Source organism: Stegostoma tigrinum, chromosome 24, assembly GCF_030684315.1.
Source record: "Stegostoma tigrinum isolate sSteTig4 chromosome 24, sSteTig4.hap1, whole genome shotgun sequence".
In the NCBI taxonomy this organism is placed as follows: domain Eukaryota; kingdom Metazoa; phylum Chordata; class Chondrichthyes; order Orectolobiformes; family Stegostomatidae; genus Stegostoma; species Stegostoma tigrinum.
In genome coordinates this window covers 37,798,665-37,821,134 of record NC_081377.1, presented here as the reverse complement: position 1 = coordinate 37,821,134, position 22,470 = coordinate 37,798,665, and the positions used below count along the sequence as shown (strand labels likewise).

The window sequence follows — 22,470 nt, the reverse complement described above, 5'->3', positions numbered from 1 at the left end:
GTAGTTGTCTGCTTTGGCTGGTCACAGTCATTGATCAGCCTATGGATTTCTTTTGAACTTCTCCAATGCCAGTATAGCCCCACTGTTATATGGGGATCAAAATGGCACACAGTGCTTCAGGTGTGGCCTAACCAACACCCAGTACATTTGTAACATGGCATCCTGGCATTAAAACATTTTTCTCAGGCCAACTAGGAATGGGCAAAAAATATTAGCCCAGCCATTGATGCTCACATCCACTGAGTGAACAAGTAAAAACTAACAATTCCATTTGCTTATGTAATTACTTGCTGCACCTGCATGCTAACTTATTCTGTTCCTTGCACAAAAAAAACCCAGATTCTTCTGTGCTGTACTCTTTTGGAGTGTCTCTCATTTAGATAACAGCCAGCATTTTAGTCCTTTCTGCTAAATTGTATGATGTCACACTTTCCCAGATTAAATTAAATTAACCACTTAAGTGATATTACAATTTATGCTTTGGTCTGACTGCAAGGCAGCTCTTCCTGGCCCACAAATAATTCCCACCTGTGACTTTTTTTCCCCTCGCCATTCCTTACATCAACCCAAACAGGTTTCACATCACCATCTATTGCACCAATATCACATTCTCCACTGCGCTGATACCTCCTTTTTAATAACCATGCTACCCCACTGTCTATTACCTTTGTCTGTTTTTCCAGAACATTGAATATCCCTGAATATTTAGTTCCCAGTCCTGGTTATCCTGCAATTACATCTCCATAATAGCTGTGAAGCTATAATTATTTAGTACTAATTGTCCCACAAACTTCTCTAACTTATTACAATCACTACACGTATTCAGATACAGCATGCAAAATCAAGAACTGTTTTCAGGCTTAAACTTCCAAGTAACATTATTTATTACATATTTACCATGAATGTAGTATTTTACCAGGCTCTGAATTATCGTTACATTTAGTAAGGACTGGCTTATCTTCTTCATGAGTTCACGTGCATATGCTAACGTTTCTATTTATTCCAGTTCTTTTCTTCGAACTTATATGTCTTCTGTTGTGATCAAACTACTTTCACCCACACTATGCCCAATAAAAAGCAGCTTTGTGACATCATTGCAAGCTTGGCCTAGAGTCTTCAAACCCTTTCTACCACTCCTTCCCAAGAGTTTTTGCCTCTATCATGAACATTGATTGACATATACTTAAATAAGTCACTCAGATTTTTCTTATTTAATGTATATTTATACAATATATATGTATATAAATGTGTAACTTTATTATATATATTTTCTTTATTTCTTCTACGCTTCATCAAGCCTTCAACTTGATTCTTATGTTTCTAAAAGTGGGTCAGGTAATCTATGACAAGGCATGGATACATTCAAGTTATTGTTGGCTACCTTGGTTGACTTTGCTTGCTTCTGCCAGATCAGAGATTAATCAGACTGACTGAAGAAACTTGTAGTGATGTAACTGTGGACATGTTTGAGAATTACAAGGTAGTTATGTATCTTCTGCTCCATTATTAGCATTGGATATCATTGTTGGGTCCCCTAGGAAGAAATGAAGTAGCACGTTGTGTTTTTCATGTAAAGAATCTTATTTACTTGCAGTATTGATGTCTTCTTTAAGGTTCTGTTCCAAGATATGAATTTACATGTTGGATAAGGAATAATTTAACTGTTGTTTGGTATATCCTTCAGACTGGATCATATCTTTGAGAAGTGACCTCTTTTGCTATAATGGGTTGAATCCTCTTGAACTGGAAGGTGTGTTCCTTATAAAGACAAAGGGTAAAACTGTGTTCCAGGTCAAGCTGTTTTGCTGGGTGATCTTTCACTGAATCCCTTTGAGGTTGAGATTCGACCTCTCTACAGTCTTGCTGGATAGAGGAAAGTAGACGAAGTGGAACCTTTGGCTGACACCACATTTATTCATCATCACCTGTGTGGCTTGGTTGTGAAATGGGTTTCCTGGTCTGAACCTATTTTGCAGGGAAGACCTCATCTTTGAAAATGTACTGAATTAAAATGCCCACTGCAACTTTAGTGGTGTATGTTCAAGTGGGGAACACCTCAATTCATTTGCTAAAATTGTCCACAATAATGCAGATATACTTATATAATCCTTTACACCATCATCATCATCATTGGCGATCTCTCGCAGGCAAGGATGACTCTCTTCCACTCTCTGGGTGAATGTGTAGGTGGCTGCCCAAACGAATGCAGCTTCTACAGACTCTACCACACTTGGTACAGAAGGTAGTCGTGGGAAGGGGTAGATGTGCAGAGGCATTGGTATGGCAGTGTGCTCTTTATGCTGTTTTCACCTGGCTTCCATTTTTTTCCGACAGCAAGTCTTGAGGTGTTTGATGCCTTTCCGGATGCTTCTCCTCCACTTTGCACCAGTCACTCTGTCTTGGGCCAGTCATTCCCAGCTGTTGGTGAGAATGCCGCATTTCACAAGGGAGGGCATGAGAATTTCCTTGAAGCGCTTCCTCTGCCCACTTGGGGCTTGCCTGCTGTTTTGGAGCTGAGAGTGGAGCACTTGCTTGGGGAGTCTCGTGTTGGTCACGCAGACAACGTGCCTAGCCCGTTGCAGTTGACCAAGGGTAGTCAACACCTCAATGCTGGGGACAAGCCCTGGCTGACAATGATAGTATTGATGTACCTTCCTTCGTAGCAGATTTGCAGGATCTTGTGCAGCAGCATTGGTGGTACGTCTCCACTGCCCTGAGGTGTCTGCTTAGTCCATGTCTAAGAGCCACATAAGAGGGCAGGAGCCACCAGAGCTCTGTATACCATGAGCTTGGTGTCGGATATGATGTTTGTTGTCCTTGAACACCATTTTCTTCAGGCAGCCAAAGACTGAGCTAGCACATTAGAGGTGGTGCTGGATCTCTTCATCAATAGCTAATTTTAATGACAGCACACTTCTGAGGTATTGGAAGCCAACGTTCTCTGAAGCCTTCCCGTGGACTTTGATGATTGGGGGTTTGCTCCACAATGCTGGGCCAAGTTGGTGGAGGACCTTCATCTTGCAAATGTTGCAGGGTGAGATCCATGCTCTCATTTGCCTAGGAAAAGGTGCAGATGATGGTCCGGAGTTTGTCCTCTGATTTTGCCCATATACAAGCATCAACTGTGTACTGCAGCTCGATGACACTGGTTGGGGTGAGCTTTGCTTTTGATTTGAAGCTGATGGAGGTTGAATAATTTTCCTTTGGTTCTGTAGGTTAGCTCCACTCCAGCAGGGATCGTGTCGGTGGTGAGGTATAGCATTGCAGCAAGGTAGATCAAAACAGTGCTGAGGTGATGACGCTTGACCCTGGTCCAAATAGGAACAGGCTGGTGTGGAGCCATTTGTTATTACCGCCACTTTCATGTAGTATCATGGTAGAGGGCTGACATAGTCTGTTTGAAGGTAGTCCATGGTCCTGCTACTGGCTAAGATTTAATTTTTCTTTATTGGCATACTTTTCTAGATTGTTCTGAGTGCAGACAATACAATTCTCAATGTAATATTTCATGTCTTTTCCCATTTCTGGCAACTAACATAATCCCTTAATTCTGTCAGCCATGGCTTCTGTCCGTTAATGATGCTGGACATTGTGGCACTGATAAGTCGCTTGATTTCAGTCCTGGAGTGGTACCATGTACTATCCAACATTGAGAAAATATCTGTCCTTAATACTTTACTTGCCCTCCCACTAGCTATGTGAGGCAGAGATCATCCCTTCCTGTACCTGCTTTAACTCAGTGTCGCTGCCCTGAGCCTGTACCAGATCTTTGACCTTGATTTGGATCACAGTCACAGCATCTGTTTACTCTGGATTAGGGGTGTTGCCATAGTTCTCCTTTGCAGGCACTCATTTCACCAACTCATCTGTCTTTATGTTACTGGTTGTGGAAGTTTGGAGGTGGGCTGCAACCTTAATGATGCCTTGGACAGTTTGGAGAATATATTTGAGCAGAAGTGCAGAGGCAATGGTCTCCTGTTTGCGAGATGAAAATTCAAGCTTTCTACAGTGGCAGAAAGTCAGTTAAACCGCTGTAGACATAAATGCTCTGCAGGTCGGCTACAGCTGCCTGAGTGCTCATTTTGTTGGGGAGCATCAGCACTAATGCTAATAGGAATTTCCGTCTGTGGTTTCATTGTATATGTATCACATTCTATCTTTCAGCATCCATCCTCCATGGTGGCAGATCTGCCCATGAACGTTCTTATGGGGACAGTCTGTCATCTGCTCCCCAGGTTCCCTTGGGTCTTCCACCATTTTGCTTTGGTACAAATAGTCTCTTGATAACATGTGTTGCTACTGCCTGACACTCGTCGGGTTTTCTTCCATAGTTCAAATTGTTGACTAAGAAGGTTGGCATTTTGGTATGTATGACCGCAATGTTGCAACTCTGTAACATCAGCAACCAGTTTATGGTTTTGACAGTGTGCCTTCTCTATCCTTGCCATCCAGCAAAATTTGAATGAGAATGTGATCTGTCAGAATGGTTATTGCGTTCAGGCTGATAATTTAGGCAAAATGTTGTACTGCTCAGGGCACAGCTAACGAGTGCTTCACACATATAGAGAAGCTCTGCTCTCCTGGTGAAAGAGTCTGGAAGGCATAGGCTACTGGTCCGTGTTTATTCTGTTATTCTTGGAGAAGTGTGGCTGCCGGTGTGTCTGCAACTTCCAAGGCGAAGGGAAATTCTGGGTCAGGTACCAGCAGTGCAGAGGCTCTGCCCAGGGCCTTTTTAAATTTAGCAACAGCAACCATGAGCTGTTCAGTTCATTACCATTGGACATTTCTTTTAAGGAGGACAGACGATGAGCCGGATTTAGTGGTGAAACCATCAACGTGACTCCAACAGTATCCCACTACGTCCAGAAAGTAACACAACATACTCACATCCCTGTTGGGTAGCAAATGGCCTCGATGCACTTTCCTTCTATTTTGTGTTTTCCCTGAGTTCTCACAGTTACCAGATATGATGCCTGGAGTCTCATGTTCTATGTCTTCTTGGGGTTACTTTTTCATCTAGGGGTGGTCAGGAGGGTTAACAGTTCCTTCAACAGAGTGAAATATTCTGTTCACCTGTCTGTCTGCAGGAGGAAATTGTTAGCCACTTTCCCCTCTGCTGCTTGGGGAAAGTGTTTTGTCTTTGTCTCTTTTGATCCAGTCCATGTATCACTGCCTCACCCACTGTACAAGCACAGTTGTGTTTGTGTCTGGCGAATGCACTGATGCTCTGTGAAAATTGCCTGTGATGCTGGGTCCTCAGTTCTTTGGTGGGTCTAATCCACAGTTGTCCTCTGGTACAAATTCTCTGTGTGTATGTGCCCATTGCAGTCTCCACCAGTGCCTCATCCAGCGCCAGCGTTTGCCAAAAACAACAACTGGCTGGGTCAAAAGATGAATTACGCTTCCTCATAAGGTCCGAGCCTAAAATGTGCTTGCTGTCCGTATGGAGATTAAGCAGTTCTGCTGGGAGGTGGCAGACCATGTCTCCCAATCTAACCTCTGTAGTAAAAAGCTGGCACAGTGGCTCAGTGGTTAGCACTGCAGCCTCACAGCACCAGGGACCCGGGTTTGATTCCACACTCGGGTAACTGTCTGTGTGAAGTTAGCACATTCTCCCTGTGTCTGTGCAGGTTTCCTCTGGTTGCTCCGGTTTCCTCCTGCAGCCCAAAGGTGTGCAGGCTAGGTGGATTCGCCATGCTAACTTTCCCATAGTGTTCATGGATGTGTAGATCAGGTGAGTAATAGGGTGGGTCTGGCTGGGATGCTGTGAGGGGCGTTGTGAACTTGTTGGGCCAAAGGGACTGCTCCCACACTGTAGGGATTCTAAAGAAGTTCTATTTCCACCCCTTTGGGTAGGTGTCCATTAAATCTGTTTGGACAATATTTCTTCTGGGTACGCCATGTGTTGTCATAATCTCGAGATATGTTAAGTGTCATCCTGGACTCGTACGTCCCATAAAATCTCGACAGGCAGCTTTCCACCTCAACATCTACCAGGGGCTGCCCCACACTGATCCATCTGGTTGTACACACTCTGTAAGAAGAGGCACAGTCCCAATGATGCTTTTAGAGTTTTCCCCAAGCAGGAAAACAAGGATTTAAAGTGCGGGATTTCTTTCACTAAATTTGGCTGTGTGATCTCCCCAACCAAATTAACTGTTGCTTGTCTTTCGGTCCTTCCAGCGCATGGACCGAAGTTTTGAGCCTGGCACCTGTGCAGGAGCTAAATGCCTGGGTACCTCGCAGTCCCTTGGGAAGTGGACATTCACCCTCAGTTGTAGCATTTCCTTTGTGGCAGCAGCTGATGCCTCAGACTTCCCTACCACTGATCCTTATCTCTCAATGTGGAATGGGCACTTGGAAGTGGATGGCCCGATGATAACTCACCTTGTTTCAGTCTCCCCCTTCATTGATTCACATGGAGCTGGGGTTTGAAGCTTTTGTTAGGTGCACTTTTTGCTTGTTTGGTTTGGCGTACTCTGATTCAAGAATCTCTCACAAACCTGGACAATTCTCTTCATTGTTCTGTGTGGGTTTTTTCTGTGGGATCATGATTTTCACAGACTTTTCTTGATGCCTCAGTGGCGCATGAGACAAGCATTGGGTCCAATTTGCACTGTTTTGCGGTGTCAGGGCAGTCCAGTCTAGGTTACCAAAAAGTCTTGTGAACTGTCTGCAGGTGCCTGGCAAATGCTGTTGTAAGCTCTCCCTTTCACAGCCTATACTCATTTAATCCCTCCACAGATCTCCCCATTGTATCCCACAGAAGCTAGGATTGCTGTTTTCATGGGGTGTAGTTCCCCTCTTCCACATTCTATGGATTGGGTCAGGCAGTATGGATTGCAGGACTTGGGCACATTAACACTAATTTTACCTCCACGACGTCATTGAGCCCATGGCCAAATCTTTGCTGGAGGATACTATCGAAAAACATGTGAGAGTCAGCTGTAGTCTCACATATGAGATGTTTTTGCTATCTCTGCCAATAGCGCTACTGTAGACAAGTTTATACAAGTAATTGGTTAATTGTTCTAGCTGCCTTGACGAGCTGTGGTCAGTCCATCAGGGCGGGGTAAGACCGTAGGAATACTGAATGATCTACTCCCTCCAGAAGGGGAGGTGGATATCCCCAGTCTTCACCATTCTTGGCATATCTGCAGGCCTCTCAGTTTATCTCATAATCACTGTTCCCATCTGATTCTCTTGTTCCAAATGGGCATAAAATTCTGTTTGTGCAGAAAGCTGACTCTTTAATTTTTCAAACTGACACTGGCACTTTGAATGGTTCACTGCATGGGCTCTGTTTTCTTTGCCTGGCACAGGACTCTGAGAGCAACCGGTTGCTTTATACTTGTTTTGACCCACCTCCCTATTTTCTGCATATAAACTGATGTTTTCCCAGGTACCATCAGTTCTGAGGAAGGATCACCGGACCCAAAACTTTAACTCTATTTTGTTTCTTTACAGATGCTGCCAGACCTGCTGAGCTTTTCCAGCAACTTTGTTTTTCTTCCTGAATTATAGCATCCGTAGTTCTTTTGGATTTGGTATTCTGGTTTTCATGTTTCTTGTTCACCTCATCCATGGCATTTTGGTGCTGTGTCTTGATCGCTAATCATACGCCCCATCTCCTGTCACACTCTATTGCACTGGGCACCACATGCATCTGGTTCCGCTGCTCCTGCCTTGCTGCTTTGACTCTCACTTTCACCAGTTCCTGTTTCCTCCAGCTCCGTACTTGCATTCACCTTCTCTCATTCTCTACCTCTCAGCCCCTTCATGTATCTGGGTATCGCTATCGCCTTGCTGAGATTTAAAGCATGCTTCCCTTCCATTTTCTCTGCCTCCTCCAAGCATCTTTGTCCCACAGATTTTGGACCAGATATTTGCTCACTGCAATGGTTGACCCACCTGCACTATTTTTTATTAATATTCTTTCTTAGTACGTCTTCCCACTCTGGGCACTGTGCCAATTCTTCTACATTTTTCCTTTCAATTTACTGCTCTCTGTCTGCCTGTCTGTCTGTCTGTCTGTCTCTCTCTCTCTCTCTCTCTCTCTCTCTCTCTCTCTCTCTCTGTTTTCTCTCTTGCGGGACCCTGACCCTATATTAGCTGCTTTTTCACTTCTCTCTAACTCTGGGTCTCCAACCCTTTTCCCTGTAGTTTACCTCATGGATCCCTGACCCTACTCTAGCTTCTCTGTATGCTCGTGGGTCCCTGGCCCAATGTCTAGATTCTCACCATCTTGTGTATTTGACTTCCTTGACTCTGCTTTCTATAGGTCCTCAACCCTGTAGCAAATCTGGCTCTTTGGCGTCACGTTATGAGCACTTAGTTTATGGCCTGATCACTGATTGTCCTTCACTCTCTTTCACCCACTTGAAACCTGGCTGTCAAGTGAGAACAGTTTCCCTTTTATTCAGGCTCAGGCTGGATGTCTGACAATTCAAAGTTGTTGGGGTTTGATTTTTAAGGTTATACGAACACTTCTAATCAAAGCCCTATTCAAGGAAGGAAATGTTGCCATGTTTGGACAGTTCAACCAATTTATGTATTAAAAACACTTCACCAAAGTGCTGTTGTCAGTTTGTAGTTCAACTCAATTTTATTAACAAAATATTCCTTCGTAAAAATACCACATGAGCATTTCTGAAATTCCTACACTATTTATTCTGTATCTGCCTCAATCGTCTGAGGAAGAATGTTACCCGTAATGACCCATGTTTTTGTGCTGGGCCAGAATCTCTTTCCTCTCTGGTGTAGGACTGGGGCTCTTCCATGAAGGTGGATCTCGCAGGTCAGGATGGATCTTTTGAAAACAACAAACGCTGGAGATTATGGCAGGTCAGACACATTCATGGAGAGAGACCAAGCTGAAGTTTCAAGACTAAATAATTAAATTTTGAGATAAAAGTGCAGTGTGGAGGGGGCAGCATTAATGCTATAGTTGGGGGTGGTGGTGGCAGTGGATGCTGGGTTGTAGAGTGCTAGGAGAAATAGGATGTTGATTGTTCAGATTAAGTGATGGGAATGTAAGAATGGCAGAACATTGTTGTGTCTAACTGCCAGACATGAAATAACAGACAGTCCCACTGGGGTGGGGGGATGGAAGAGAGGAAATAGTGTCAGACAATGTAATAAGTGAAGCTAAAAAAAAGGGAGGGTATGGGAGTAGGTTCACAATTTGAAGGTTTTGAACGCAATATTTAGTCCAGAAGATTACTGCTGTTCTGTTCACAATCTCAAATATACTTTCCTATCTGGTCCGCATATCCCTAAACTCACTTGTCAATCAAAAGCCTATGTAGATCAGCCTTGAATAAATTGAATGATCCTACCTCCACTGTTTGCTACACAAGAAAGCAGGATCTTTTTGTTGTTAAACTATGTCCCCTAGTTCTTATTCACCTCCTATATCCACCCTATCAAGTTCCCTCAAGATCTTACGTATTTCAATATGATATCTCTCATAAACTACCCAGAGCACGGGTTTAACCTCTGCAGCCTTTCTTGACAAGACCAGGGTTATAACAACCTGGAAGTGCTCAGCAGATGAAGCTGCATCTGTGGATATTGGAAGAGAGGGTGAGCATAATAGTGAAACTGAAAAGATGTCTGCCTAAAACAGTAACCCTACATTTCAGTCTCCACAAATGGTCCTGGATGTTTCTATTTTTATTTTCAACATCTGTAGTATTTCACTCTTTTGGGATTATTATAAAGCCAGGGGTATTACCTGGTGGTGAGACAGGTGTGGTTTCACAACAAAGGCAAGGAGGTTTTCTATCTCTCAGGGTTGTTGACTTTGAAATAGTAGATGTGAAGTCATTGAACGTTTTTAAGATACAGGTGGAAATATTTGCTAGAAGGAGTTTGGGGATAGATGGGAATGTGCAATTTGAAGCATGAATAGATCAGCCAACATCCTCTTAAACAGCAGAGACAGGGTTTGGGGAGCTGAATGGTCTACTTCTGCCCCTATTTTGGATGTTTGTATGACACAGAGTAGTGGAACTCTAGACACTGTTTCATGATTTGAAGAAATTAAAACTTTGGTTATGAGAAGTAAAGCCACTGTAAAAGTTGAGAAACTAGAAAGCTGAGGAAAGACAAAAATGAAACTTTGAAGGTTCTATCTTACTTCAAACTTGAATTCAGTAATTAAACTTTAAAACTGCATTATGCCAGAGAGAAATAGTTTCACAACATTGACATCAAACTGAGTCATGACTAAAGTTACAGCTACAAAATTGAACAAAAACCAAACAATTCATCCCACAATTAGCGCGTTCTAAGTTAATGAAACAAAATCCACTCTTGGAAAAACAATGTACGTTGAAATAAAGGAACAGAAAAACATTGCAATCCACCTTAACCCCCAAGCACTAGAGGCCAAATGAGAAAATAGTACATTGCACCACCTCCCTGACGTGTTTCAACCTCTGGATAATTTTGCTGGGGGCAAGATCAAACCAGTATTGGCAATCTGCACCAGCAGGACACATAAATGCCTGCTTGAGGACAAAATTGATCCAACTACCAGGATCACTGGGCATTAGATAACCCTTCTGCTGAGGGCAAAGTCCAGTAGGTACCTGAAACTGACCTCTCTGACCAGGCCAGGCTCTTCCCATGTCTCTTTCCAATCCTGAAGCCATGGACTCAAAGAAGCATAGCGAGGTGAGTCAAGGACTCACTAATGATGGCCTGACAGCTGTCAGCATGCTTTGTTTTTAACCTTGCTGAATATTCAGACAGCACCTCCATTTTGAGACGCCCTGCCTTTCCTCTGTCCGGATCTGAAGGTCTCACTTCTCCCAAAAGGCCTGCCAGCCAGCTGGCTGATCTGGGGTGCAGGCTTTCTGATTGAATCTTTCACCTGAGGAACCATAGCCAACGAACAAAAAAATAGTTAATTAGGGACCACGTGGAATAGATCACTGTCGAGCAATCTGACAACTTGCATAGGACCCAGACACTCTCACTCTGTCCTGAGATCAAAAGGCCACATTTGTACAAAAATGCAGCCATTACTTTTATTTTGCACAGCGTCTGTGCTATCTACGCCTATGAGACGGGCAGTGAATACTTTCTATTGTTTGCTGAACTCAGTTTAAATGTGTTGTAAATTCTGCATCGATCACAGAAAGATTTGATTGGTTACACATAGAGAAGATATTGTCATTTGAAGGGAAACCAAAATGGGGAACCACAAATATATGATGGTCACAATATATCCAGTAGGAAATTCCGGAAAAACCTCTTTACCTAAGGAAAGCAAAGAATGTGAAACTTGGGAATTTAGATTTTAAAGGAGAAGTAGATGTGTAGTTTCAGTTCTGCACAAAGCATTTTAAAAAGAGGTCAGAAAGTCATTTGGAGCTACACAATTTCCAAGAAAGCATGTGATTTTTATTACATGCTGACCAAGTTTCCTGTAATGTTAACTGATAAAGTGTTTGCAGGGTTAAACTGTTGAAACAGACTCGGAGCCGCTACTGATCTGAGTTCAATTCAGAATCAGATTCAAGAGAACAGTTTCACTCAACAGGAGTATAGTTTGTGAAGTCTGTGAGAATAGTATAGATGTTTAAGCTCCGAACTGAACTAAAATTTAAGTAATTGGAACTGGAAGGAGGTCTCTAGCCCAACAAACCTAGAAACAGTCAGTTAAATAAATTAACAAAAAGATTTAAGATAGGAGTATTGAAGTTAAGATACCAGTATCTTGTAAAGAATTGAGTATCTGTAAAGGATACTGTTGGATAACAAGTTAGAACTTTGTTTTCTTTGCTTTCTATGTTAAGACTTCGTAAATTGTCATGTTGTTTTGTTTATTGATTTCTTTTGCACAATAAGATTGTGTCATTTAATTTAAAAAATTGGCAGCCTGGTATGAATACATTTAGTGACCGTCACAGCAACCAACTGCAAAAATTAGACTTATGATCTGTCAAGCCATATTTCACTCTCGGATCTATCTTTTCAAGTATTACTTGAGATCATAGCATTTTAGCTTAAGAATGAAAAACAACAAATAGTCTGCGTAAATTTATCGGGAAGCTAGATACGCATATGAGGGAACAAGGTATAGAGGATATTCTGATAGTTCTAGATGAAAGTAGGTAGGAAATGTCAGCATATACCAGTTGAGCTGAGTGTCAGCTGGACCTCAAGTATATCCACGTAATGGGGCAACTTCAAGACTGACAATTTTTATTTACATTCTTAGAACTCCTCTATATCAATAAATGGAGGGCTACTGATTAAATACGTATGAATATTATAACAATGTATATTAAGAATATAGCGTGTTGTGGTTACTCTTCTTCTTCCTCAGTACCTGGCAGAATTCCAGCATCGTCCATCAGGAGTTCATCCACAGAGGATACGGCATTTTTGGAATGGAATGAACCACAGGAGACTAATGGTGTTATCACACAGTATGAGGTAATTATTGTGATAAGTAGCTGGTCAACATTAGAGCAAAAGATTATTGGTCACATAGATAATAGAAAAGTCATTTGCAAATTGCAAAGTCATTCAAAGATTCTCCTAATCAGATTCTATCAACAGAACAAATTGTGAATGAATGCTCAGGTGTATGGATGATTTGTGTTCTCGTTTTCCTCTCAGCGTTTCCAGACCACATATCTCCAACTGGCATCCAAATTCTGTCCAATCCTTAGAAGCAGAACCATTATAGTAACGAATGTAACAGTGCTTTAGTTTTGCTCTTTCACTCTAGGCCTGGGCATATATATAACAGTGCAGCTATGATCAGCAGTTTGTTGAAATGATGGAATGTAGACCTGAAGACAGATGTTCACAATAGTTGTGACAAAATACTGTTTGCTTGATACCTCACTAAGTGAGAATGTTTGATGCATGCTCATTTTGTTACAAACGCCATCACTGAACATCACTCAAGTTTCACCAAATACATGTTACCCACACTGAGTTAGCCGTTAGTTTCTTCCTTAAGCTAGAAGAGTAGACATTTCAATCTTTCTTGTAGTGATTGCAACGGAGTAAGCCAGGTAGACCTCATAGAATATGAGTTCCCTGATTGGGGCTGTTATGCTGATCTAATCAGGGAGCCCTGGCTGACAGGTCTAAACTGGAGTGTCAGAGGTTCTGCACACTCTGAAAGCTGACTCTGTGGAATCTGTACCAGGGTCAAGGACTCCCCACATGTTAAAAAAAGGGTAACTTGGTTAAGGGATACCAGACTCCATGAAATTATTTCACTTCCCTGTTTCCATATTTCCTCATACCTCTCCCTTTTGCTCTGTCTCAGGCCACAAACTTCTGATACTGTGTTGCAGACTTCTGGCCTTTCACTGCAATCACCAGCAAACAGTCCTGTTGGCAGATACACTTTGAGAATATTCCCTAATTGTACAATGGAAATGTTGCATAACTTAAAGCAGTAGTTTGGTAAATTTTCAACCATCAGTGAGCTAGTTTGGTATTCACACTGAGTGATTTATGTAAGCTGAAATCAGATTACAGAACATTATATGCCATACTAATGAGTTTGTACATGTATCTTTCATCTATTAAGTATAATTTTCTAACTGCACATTATATAAATTAAAGACTGAAGGAATTTTATTAATCTGTTTCTTAACAATTTAGTTTATGTTTTTATTACTCAACAATGCTAAGTAATGAAAAGAGAAAGTGCGAGAGAATCTCAGCAGGTCTGGTAGTATCTGTGGTAAGACAAAAAGAGTTAATGTTTCAAGTCTGATATGATTCCTCTTCAGAGCTGAAAGGAGCTGGAAAATATTGACTTTTATTTTGTTGACAGAGGGGGAGGAGGAGCTATTGGAGGGTTGAGGAAGTTGAGGGTGCCAAGTGCAAAAGACAAAGGGACTGCAGAATGTACACAAAAGATGCATAGTATAAATAAGTATAAATTTGTTAGTAGTGAAATGGAGAAAATGGATCCTCTCTGCTCAGAGTAAAGCCGTCTGTCCTGAAGAAACGTAATACCTGAAATGTTGACTGCTCCTTTCCTCCAGATGCTGCCAGGCCTGCTATATTCTTCCAGGCACAAATAATACATGGTTGGGGCAGAGGCGTCATGGTCCTATACAATTGGAAGACAGAGGTCACACTCTGAAATTAAACTCAATGTTGAGTCTAGGGGACTGAAGCAGAAAATGAGGTATCACTCCTCCAGCTTGGCTTGAGCTTCAGCGGAACACTGTAATTGCGTGGATGGAAGTAATAGTATGGAAGCAACTGGTTTATTGAAACAGAAGTAACTGGAAGTTTAGGGTCATTTTTACAGATAGATCAGTGATGTTCTCCAAAGTGCCGATCTAGTCTGTGTTTAGTCTTGCCAATGCAAACAAGACTGCATTGTTAACAGCAAAATGATAGTCTAGATTGATAGAGGTACAAGTAAAATTCTGCTTCACTTGGAATGCATTTGAGGCCTTGGACAGTGAGGAGACATGAGGTGAAAGAGCAAATGCCACAGCTTCTGCAGTTGCATTGGAGTTGCCTGGTGGGGTGGTTATAGGAGTGATGGAGCAGTGAACCAGGGTGTTGTGGAGGGAATAGTCTTGGTGGAGCACGGAAAGACGGTAGAGGCAGATATGTTTGGTGGTAGTCTCTTGCTGGAAGTGGTGAAAATGGCAGAGGATGGTCAGAGACCAACAGGATGGAAAGTAAGTGCTGTTGTACTGAGTGGGAAAGAAAGGGTATTGGAGGAAATCCTTAGTTGAGAAAAAAAGGGCGACATGTTGGAGGTGCCCCAAAGCAATGGCAGAGAGAATCTAGTAGAATGAATGGAACCATTACAGAAAGCAGGGTGTGAAGATGTAAGTCAAGCCAACTTTGGGTGTCTCCAGTCACTCAAACAGTGTTCTACCACTATCTTTTGTGTCCTATTACTAAGCCAGTTTCCGATCCATTTCGCCAAGTTTCCTTCAATTCCATGTGCTTTAATCTTCTCAATCAATCTCTCATGTTGGACCATCAAAAGCTTTGCTACAATCCAAATAAACTGTATCAACTGAACTTCTCTCATCAACACCCTCAATCACATTTCAAAAAATTCTAATAAATTTGTTAGGCCTGACCTCCTTCTGTCAAAGCTGTGCTGACTATTTCTAATTACCCCAACCTTTCCAAGTGGGTATTAATTCGTCCTTTCAGAATTTTCTCCAATAGTTTCATTACCACTGACTTAACAGTCAGCAGTCTGTAATTTCCTGGCGTATCTCTACCACCCTTCTTCAAAAGTGGAACTATATTCGCTGTCACCTAGTCATCTGGCACTTACCCTGTGGCCAGACAGGAAATAAAAACTTGTGTCAGAGCCCCTGCAATTTCCTGCCTCACTTCCTACAGCAGCCCGGGATGCAATTCAGCCAGGCCAGGGAATTTGCCTGTTTTTCAGCCCAACAGATCCTCCAATACCTGCCCATTTCTGATGTTAAACTGTGCAAGTTCCTCATAGTCTATTTTCCTGAATTCCATACCTATATTCTCCTTTTCCAGACTGAAGAAAGGTCTTTCATTCAACACCCTTCCAATATTGATAATATTGATTTGATTTGATTTAATGTAGTCACATCTACTTAAGTACAGTGAAAATTTTGTTTTGTAAGCAGTGCAGGTAGATCATAGCAAATAAGGACATACAGATCATAGGGTGCTTAGACAGTGAGGTGTATAAGTTTATGGCTGTACAGGAGGAGCACAAAGCAAGATCAACATTAGTGAGATCTACATTATTCGAAGTTAGAGAGGTCCATTCATCAGTTTAATGACAGCAGGGAAGAAGCTGTTCTTGAACCTGTGTTCAAACTTCTGTATCTTCTGCCTGACGGAAGAGGTTGGGAGAGAATATTACCAAAGTGGGAGGGTTTTGATGATGTTGATAGCCTTTCTGCAGCAATGAGAAGTGTAAATAGAGTCCATGATGGTCTGGGCTGTGCACACAACTCTCTGATGTTTCTTACGGTCCTGGACAGAGCAGTTGTCATATCAGGCTTTTACATACGTGGATAGAATGCTTCCTGTGGTGCATCTGTAAAAGTTGGTGAGAGTCCTTATGGACATGCTGAACTTCCTAAGCCTCCTGAGGCAGAAGAGATGTTGGTGTGCCTTCTTGACCGTCACATTTACATGGGAGAACCAGGACAGATTGTTGGTTATCATACTCCTCGGAACTCGATGCTCTCGACCCTCTCCACCTCAGCTCTGTTGATGTAGATAGGGGCATGTCCTCCTCCTTTCCTCCTGAAGTCAATGATCAGTTTTTTAGTTTTACTGATATTGAGAGAGAGATTATTGTCATTGCACCATGACACCAAGCACTCTACCTCCTTCCTGTATTCTGACTCAATGTTTTTGATATCCATCCTATCACAGTGGTGTCATCAGCAAGTTTGTAGATGGTGTTTGTATGGAATTTGGCCACACAGTCATGGGAGTACAGGCAGTACAGTAGGGGGCTGAGATTGCATCCTTGAGGGACGCCAGTGTTGATGATTATCATGGAGATGGTGCTGTTGTCTATCTTCACTGATTGTGGTCTGTGGGTCAGGAAGCTGAGGATCCATTTGCAGAGGGCGGAGCCAAGACCTAGTTCTCAGAGTTTTGGGATTAGTCTGGTAGGGATTATGATGTTGAAGGTGGAACTGTAGGAGCCTGACATAGAAGTCCTTGTTAACCAGGTATTTCAGGGATGAGTGTAGGGCTAGGGGAATGGCATCTGCTGTGGACCAATTTTGTCAGTAAGCAAATTTGAGGGGATTGAGGCAGGCTGGGAGGCTGGAGTTAATGTGAGCCATGACCAGTATTGTACGGCTTCACACGCAGTTTTCCCCCTTGGTACCTAATGGTCCCTATTCTTTCCCTGCTTAACCTCTTCCCATTAAAGTATTTATAAAATATTTTAGGATTCTGCCTAACCCTGTTTGCATGTCCTTTCTCAAGGTTCCTTTTGAGCTTCTAATTGCTTTCTTAAGTTCCCCTTCTCCACTTCCTGAATTTCTCCAGACCTGTAGCTGAATTGCTCCCATTGGACTTGCGAAAAGCTATACTCTTCCTTCATCCAGTCCTGATTTGTCCTTTTCATCCAGGGTTCTCTGAACTTAATGCTCCTGCATTTCCCTCTAAGAGTACATGTTGAACCTGTATTCTGCCCAGCTCCTTTTTGAATGTCCCCCCAATTCTCCACTGCAGCCTTACCCATTAGAACTGCCCTGTCTGCTGTGGCAATATCCCGCTTTATTTTAATAAAATCTGCTTTCCCCAATCTGAAGCCATCTTTTGCAGGCCATTTTTTTCCTCGTTCAGAACAAATTTGAACCGAACTGTGTTGTGATTGCCATCACCTAAATCTTCCCTCACTGCCACATCAAACAGTTTTCTGGCTTCTTTCCCCAGAACCTGATCCAGCGTTATGCTGTTGGGCTTTTTGGTACAAATACCTCCCCTGGATACATTTCAAGAAATCCACCCCCTCTAAATCCTTAACACTATGACTATCCCAATTATGTTGGGAAAGTTGAAATCCCCAGTATAGTTACCCGATTGTCACTCTTACACACTTCTGTGAACTGTCTACACATTTGCTCCCCTTCCTTGCTGAGTCTTTGGGAGCTTATAATATATTCCCTGTAAAGTAGCTGCCCTCTTAACATTCCTAAGTTGTACACACAAGCCTCGTTCGAGGGCCCTTCCAAGGTCAACACACAGGCTCACTGATTAGCACTACTGCCTCACAGCACCAGGGACCCATTTTTGATTCCAGCCTCAGGCGACTATGTGAAATTTACATATTTTCCCTGTGTCTGCATGGGCTTCCTCCCATAGTCCAAGGATCTGCAGGTTTTGTAGATTTACCATGTTAAATTGCCCATGGCGTCCAGGGATATGCAGGTTGGATGGATTAACCATGGGAAATGAAGGGTTACAGAGATAGGGTAGGTGCTGGGTCTGGGTAGGATGCTTGTCACGGGGTTGGTGTGAACTCAATGGCTTGAGTGGCTTGATTCCACACTGTAGGGATTCTGTAAATATCTTTTTTATTATAACAATTGACTCCTTAAGTAATAGTGCTACACCACCACCCTTTTTACACCCTCCTCTGTCATGCCTAAAGATCCTATACCCAGGAATGTTGAGTTGTGTCTCCAGCCCTTCCCTCAACCATGTTTCTGCGATGGCAGCAATGTCATTTTATTATTATCATGTGTCAATCCATGCCATTAATTCATCATTCTTACCTGTAACACTCCTAGCATTGAAGACCATCAGTCTTGCCTTACTCTTATGACACTCAACATAACTGAACTCACTATGACTTGGTTCCTTGTTTGTCGTGCCATGTGTCTGTTTCATCGATATTGTGTCCCCTTCCTCTCCAGACTCCTTCTAGTGCTGGTAGACCTACCTGCAAGGATTTTGGTCCCATTGTGGCTCAGGTGCAGACCTTCATGTTTACATGTCCCACATTCTCCAAAATCGGTCCCAGTGAGCCTGAAGTCTAAAATCCTTCCTTTTGGACCAACTGTTGTGCCATGCATTCATCTGCCCTATTATTCTGTTGAATAATATTGGACCAGGAATAATCCAGAGATTACAACCATTGAGGTCCAGGGAGGGAACACACCATCCTAGTGTCATGTCTTCGGCCACAGAAACACATGCCTGCTCCCCTGACTAAAGAATCCCCTATCACGATTGCTCTTCCTTTATTCTTCCTCGTCTCCTGTACAGTCAGGCCACTTGTCTGCCAGGAGCTTGGCTCTGACTACATTTCTCCAAGGTACCAGCACCTCCATCAGTTTCCAACCTGATTAGTGATTGGGTTAGTGAGAATGTTCTGACAAAGGGTCATTGGAGTTGAAATCTTAACTTGTTCTTCTCTTTACAGTAGCTGCCAGGCCTGCTGAGTTTCTCACATGCTTTTTTTTTCATATTCAGAAGTGTTCTTACACGTAATTGAATGTTTTTTCCATCACCAGATCACCTGTTGTTTATCTTTTTCATCTATGAAACACCACTAGCAAATCACCTATGTTTTCCAATTGATTTATTTACAAACAAAGCCTATTAAGTGGTGATGCAAGCCATCAAAGATGAGGGAGAGTGAAGGAGAGGAGAAGGAGCCTAAATCAAAATGGAGCTCGAAAGGGTGTCCAGCACTTCCTGTTTATGTTTCAGATATCCAGAACACACAGCTCTTCATTTTTATATTAGAGAAATTAAGACAGCAGATGTCATATCAACAGTTCTGAATGAAGATATCAAGTGCTTGTAAAAGGCTTTTAGAGAAAGATAGAGAAGTCCAGATGGATGTGATGTGTTGGAGATGGGTGAAAGGGCCTGCAAGGCTAGAAATGGACCCCTGTCCAGAGAAGTAGTCACAGAGAAGAAGGTAATGGAAGAAGACTTCAATGTCACACCCTGCTGAACTTTCATTGAGGTGGGGTCGTAAAGGGCTGAAACTTAGTCCTTTGCTAAACATAGATTGTTCAGCATCAGAAAGGGAAAGGTCCATAGGTACAGTGAATACAAGGCAAGAGGTGATATTAAAAGGAGGATGGAATTGGAGGGAAAGGGAAGGGAGAGATAAATTAGGAGATATTTGTCCTGTGAGCTATTTGGAGCTTGCATTTCATAACACCTGAAAAGGATCAAAGCACCAAATGTTAAAACATCAAATGAGGTGAAAAATGAAATGAAAGTAGTGACCAGAACAGCATTGAGGTAGTGTGAAGCGGTGCTGATGAAGAGGAACCAGAACAGCATTGAGGTAGTGTGAAGCGGTGCTGATGAAGAGGAACCAGAACAGCATTGAGGTAGTGTGAAGCGGTGCTGATGAAGAGGAACCAGAACAGCATTGAGGTAGTGTGAAGCGGTGCTGATGAAGAGGAACCAGAACAGCATTGAGGTAGTGTGAAGCGGTGCTGATGAAGAGGAACCAGAACAGCATTGAGGTAGTTTGAAGCGGTGCTGATGAAGAGGAACCAGAACAATATTGAGGTAGTGTGAAGCGGTGCTGATGAAGAGGGTCCAGAACAATATTGAGATAGTGTGAGGTGGTGCTGATGAAGAGACAGGTTGAGAATGCGCATGTGGTGGTGCATGACGATGAGTAAGGATCTTGGGATGCAGCAGGAACAGCTGCGTGAGGAGCATTGTATGTCAGGAAGATACCTATAATTTGGGTGGATTCTGAACATGAAGGATTCTATTGGAATTCGTGCAGTGTAATGTAGAGCTGGGAAGAGTCACTGAGGAATTAAATACGGATATGAACTGGGTTTTGGAAACACTTTATTGAACACTAGAAGAGAAATTAAATGAAATGAAGTTGAACAAACCAACAGACTAAAACAGAATTATGACCAGAGAAAAGAGCAAAACTTCCTCAAGGTGGGTATACCTGGAAGAAGAGTGAATATGAATTAATAAGTTAAATTAAAGAAATTTCTACAGATGCTTAATATTTGAAATATAAAGAGAAAATGCTGTGACAGGGCAGAGGGCAGGCGAGATTAAATGGCAAAAGTTCACAAAAGCTAAGGGAGTGGTAATATGCAAGGTAAAATAAAACTAAAGGTGTGCCAAGATGAGATGTAAATAGCTGGACAGCAGGTAACCAAATGAAATTTTAAAGAGATTAAGGAAAAAAAACAAGAGAAAGAGTCTGAACTCGACATTTAGTTCAACAATTTTAGATCATAATCTCTGCTCCCATGTTTTTCATGTTTGCTGGTTCACTTTTTTTTATTATTTTCTCCAAAACAGTTCAAAAGCTAAAAAGCTATGAAACCTTGGCTTGACCTCAACTGGTACTTTAGGAATGAATGAATTTCAATAATTACAGAAAAAATCTCAGTTAATGGGGTTCTAAAGATAAGGGATTTTGGCTATTTGGTTAATGTGGAGAGGCTGGAGTTGTTTTTCTTCGGGAAGAATGGGGAGGATAAGATAGCAGTATTCAAAATCATGTGCAGACTTGGCAAAGTGCATAGTGGGTACTTATTCCCCTTGATGAAAGGGGTGAGATCTAGGAAACAGAGATTTAGTGATTGGCAAAAGGAACACCGATGATTTCAAGAAAACATCTTTCATATTACAAGTGATTAGATTCTGGAATGTGTCTCCTGATGCTTTGATGATCACAGATCAATCATGGCTTTCAAAAGGGAATTTCACAAGCACCTAAAGAGAAAAGAAAATTGCAGGGTCATAGGGAAAAGGCATGCAAAAGGAATGAGGCTAGCTAAATTGCTGTTGTGGAAAACAGATATAGACATGACAAGCAGAATGGCCTCATGGTGTAACCATTGTACAATTTAATTATTTTTGGGTACTATGAGTTGAACAGGTGTACAATGAAACATGAAAAATGATAGTTTATAAAGCACAACTATGTGTCTAGTTAAAATGTTTTCTGTTCATCAGGTAAGCTATCAATGCACCAAATCCTCTGACCCAGCAGTGATTGTACCCTGTCCAAAGAAAACTCTCTTGAAACCCAGGACTGAGACCAACCACAAGTTTAAGAATTTGGAACCGGGCACTACTTATCGTTTCTCAATTAGGGCATCCACTGTCAAAGGATTTGGCTTGAGAGTATTTTCTATGATCACCACAAACATAAAAGGTAAGAGGTCCAATGTGGTGGCTGCAGTAATGATACATAAAAATTTGTAATAAAGCTCTGTAGTATATTATTGTTGGAAACTTGGATCCTAAAGAAGAAATAAAAGTGTTTTTGGTCTTCAGTTCTGTAACAGTGATTTCATCTAAAGATCAGAAACTTTTTTTGCTGCTGGTCAAAACAACATTTTCAAAAACTTGTGAGGTAAATGATTAAACAGGCTACCTGCTGAGATCATTGCCGATTTTTTTCACAAAGTTGAGCTTTTATTTCAGAGAAAGAGAGGCTACAGGCCAAAAACAATTTAGAAGAAAAGATCTATAGCAGCAAGTATGCTGCTTAGCAGTCCAAAGCACTCAAAGTAGCTGGAGGAATCCCTGACGTTTTTTATTAGCATTCATAAAGAGAAGTCAATGGGTCAGTCTATGCCCTTGTGACCTGGGAAGAAGCAGAGAGAATCACATTTGATGGAAGTGAAGAAATTTACAAAAAGTTGAACTTGCACGCACAGCAGTTAAGTAGGAAGTTAAAAAGTGAAGATAGTGATGAATGCTTATAAGGGAAATTTCAGGGGAAAAGGAGTTGAATCTTTCTTTTTGCTGTTTATAAAACGATCTTTTCAAATTGTCATATATAGGTTTGCTTTCTTACTTTTGCTGTAATAAACTTGTGTTATTTTGTTAAAGGAACGTTAGTAACTTTCTTGTGAATATTGAATTGAATTAGCTTTATTGTCACATATGTTCAAATGAGTGCAGTTAAAAGTTTGCAGTCGCCATATTACAGCACCATTCTGGATTCAAAGGTACCTATGTACAGATACT

At 41.9% G+C, this 22,470-nt stretch overlaps 1 protein-coding gene across 1 annotated transcript in view; it reads left to right on the top strand.

Moving 5' to 3' along the window:
* Nucleotides 1-22,470, top strand: part of LOC125464900 (receptor-type tyrosine-protein phosphatase U-like) — a 321,742-nt gene that overhangs the window by 147,451 nt on the left and 151,821 nt on the right. Inside the window, exons 9-10 of the mRNA XM_059654370.1 lie at nucleotides 12,341-12,450; nucleotides 21,448-21,649. Of these exons, the coding sequence (XP_059510353.1) occupies nucleotides 12,341-12,450; nucleotides 21,448-21,649 (312 nt within the window). The remainder of the gene's footprint in view (nucleotides 1-12,340; nucleotides 12,451-21,447; nucleotides 21,650-22,470) is intronic.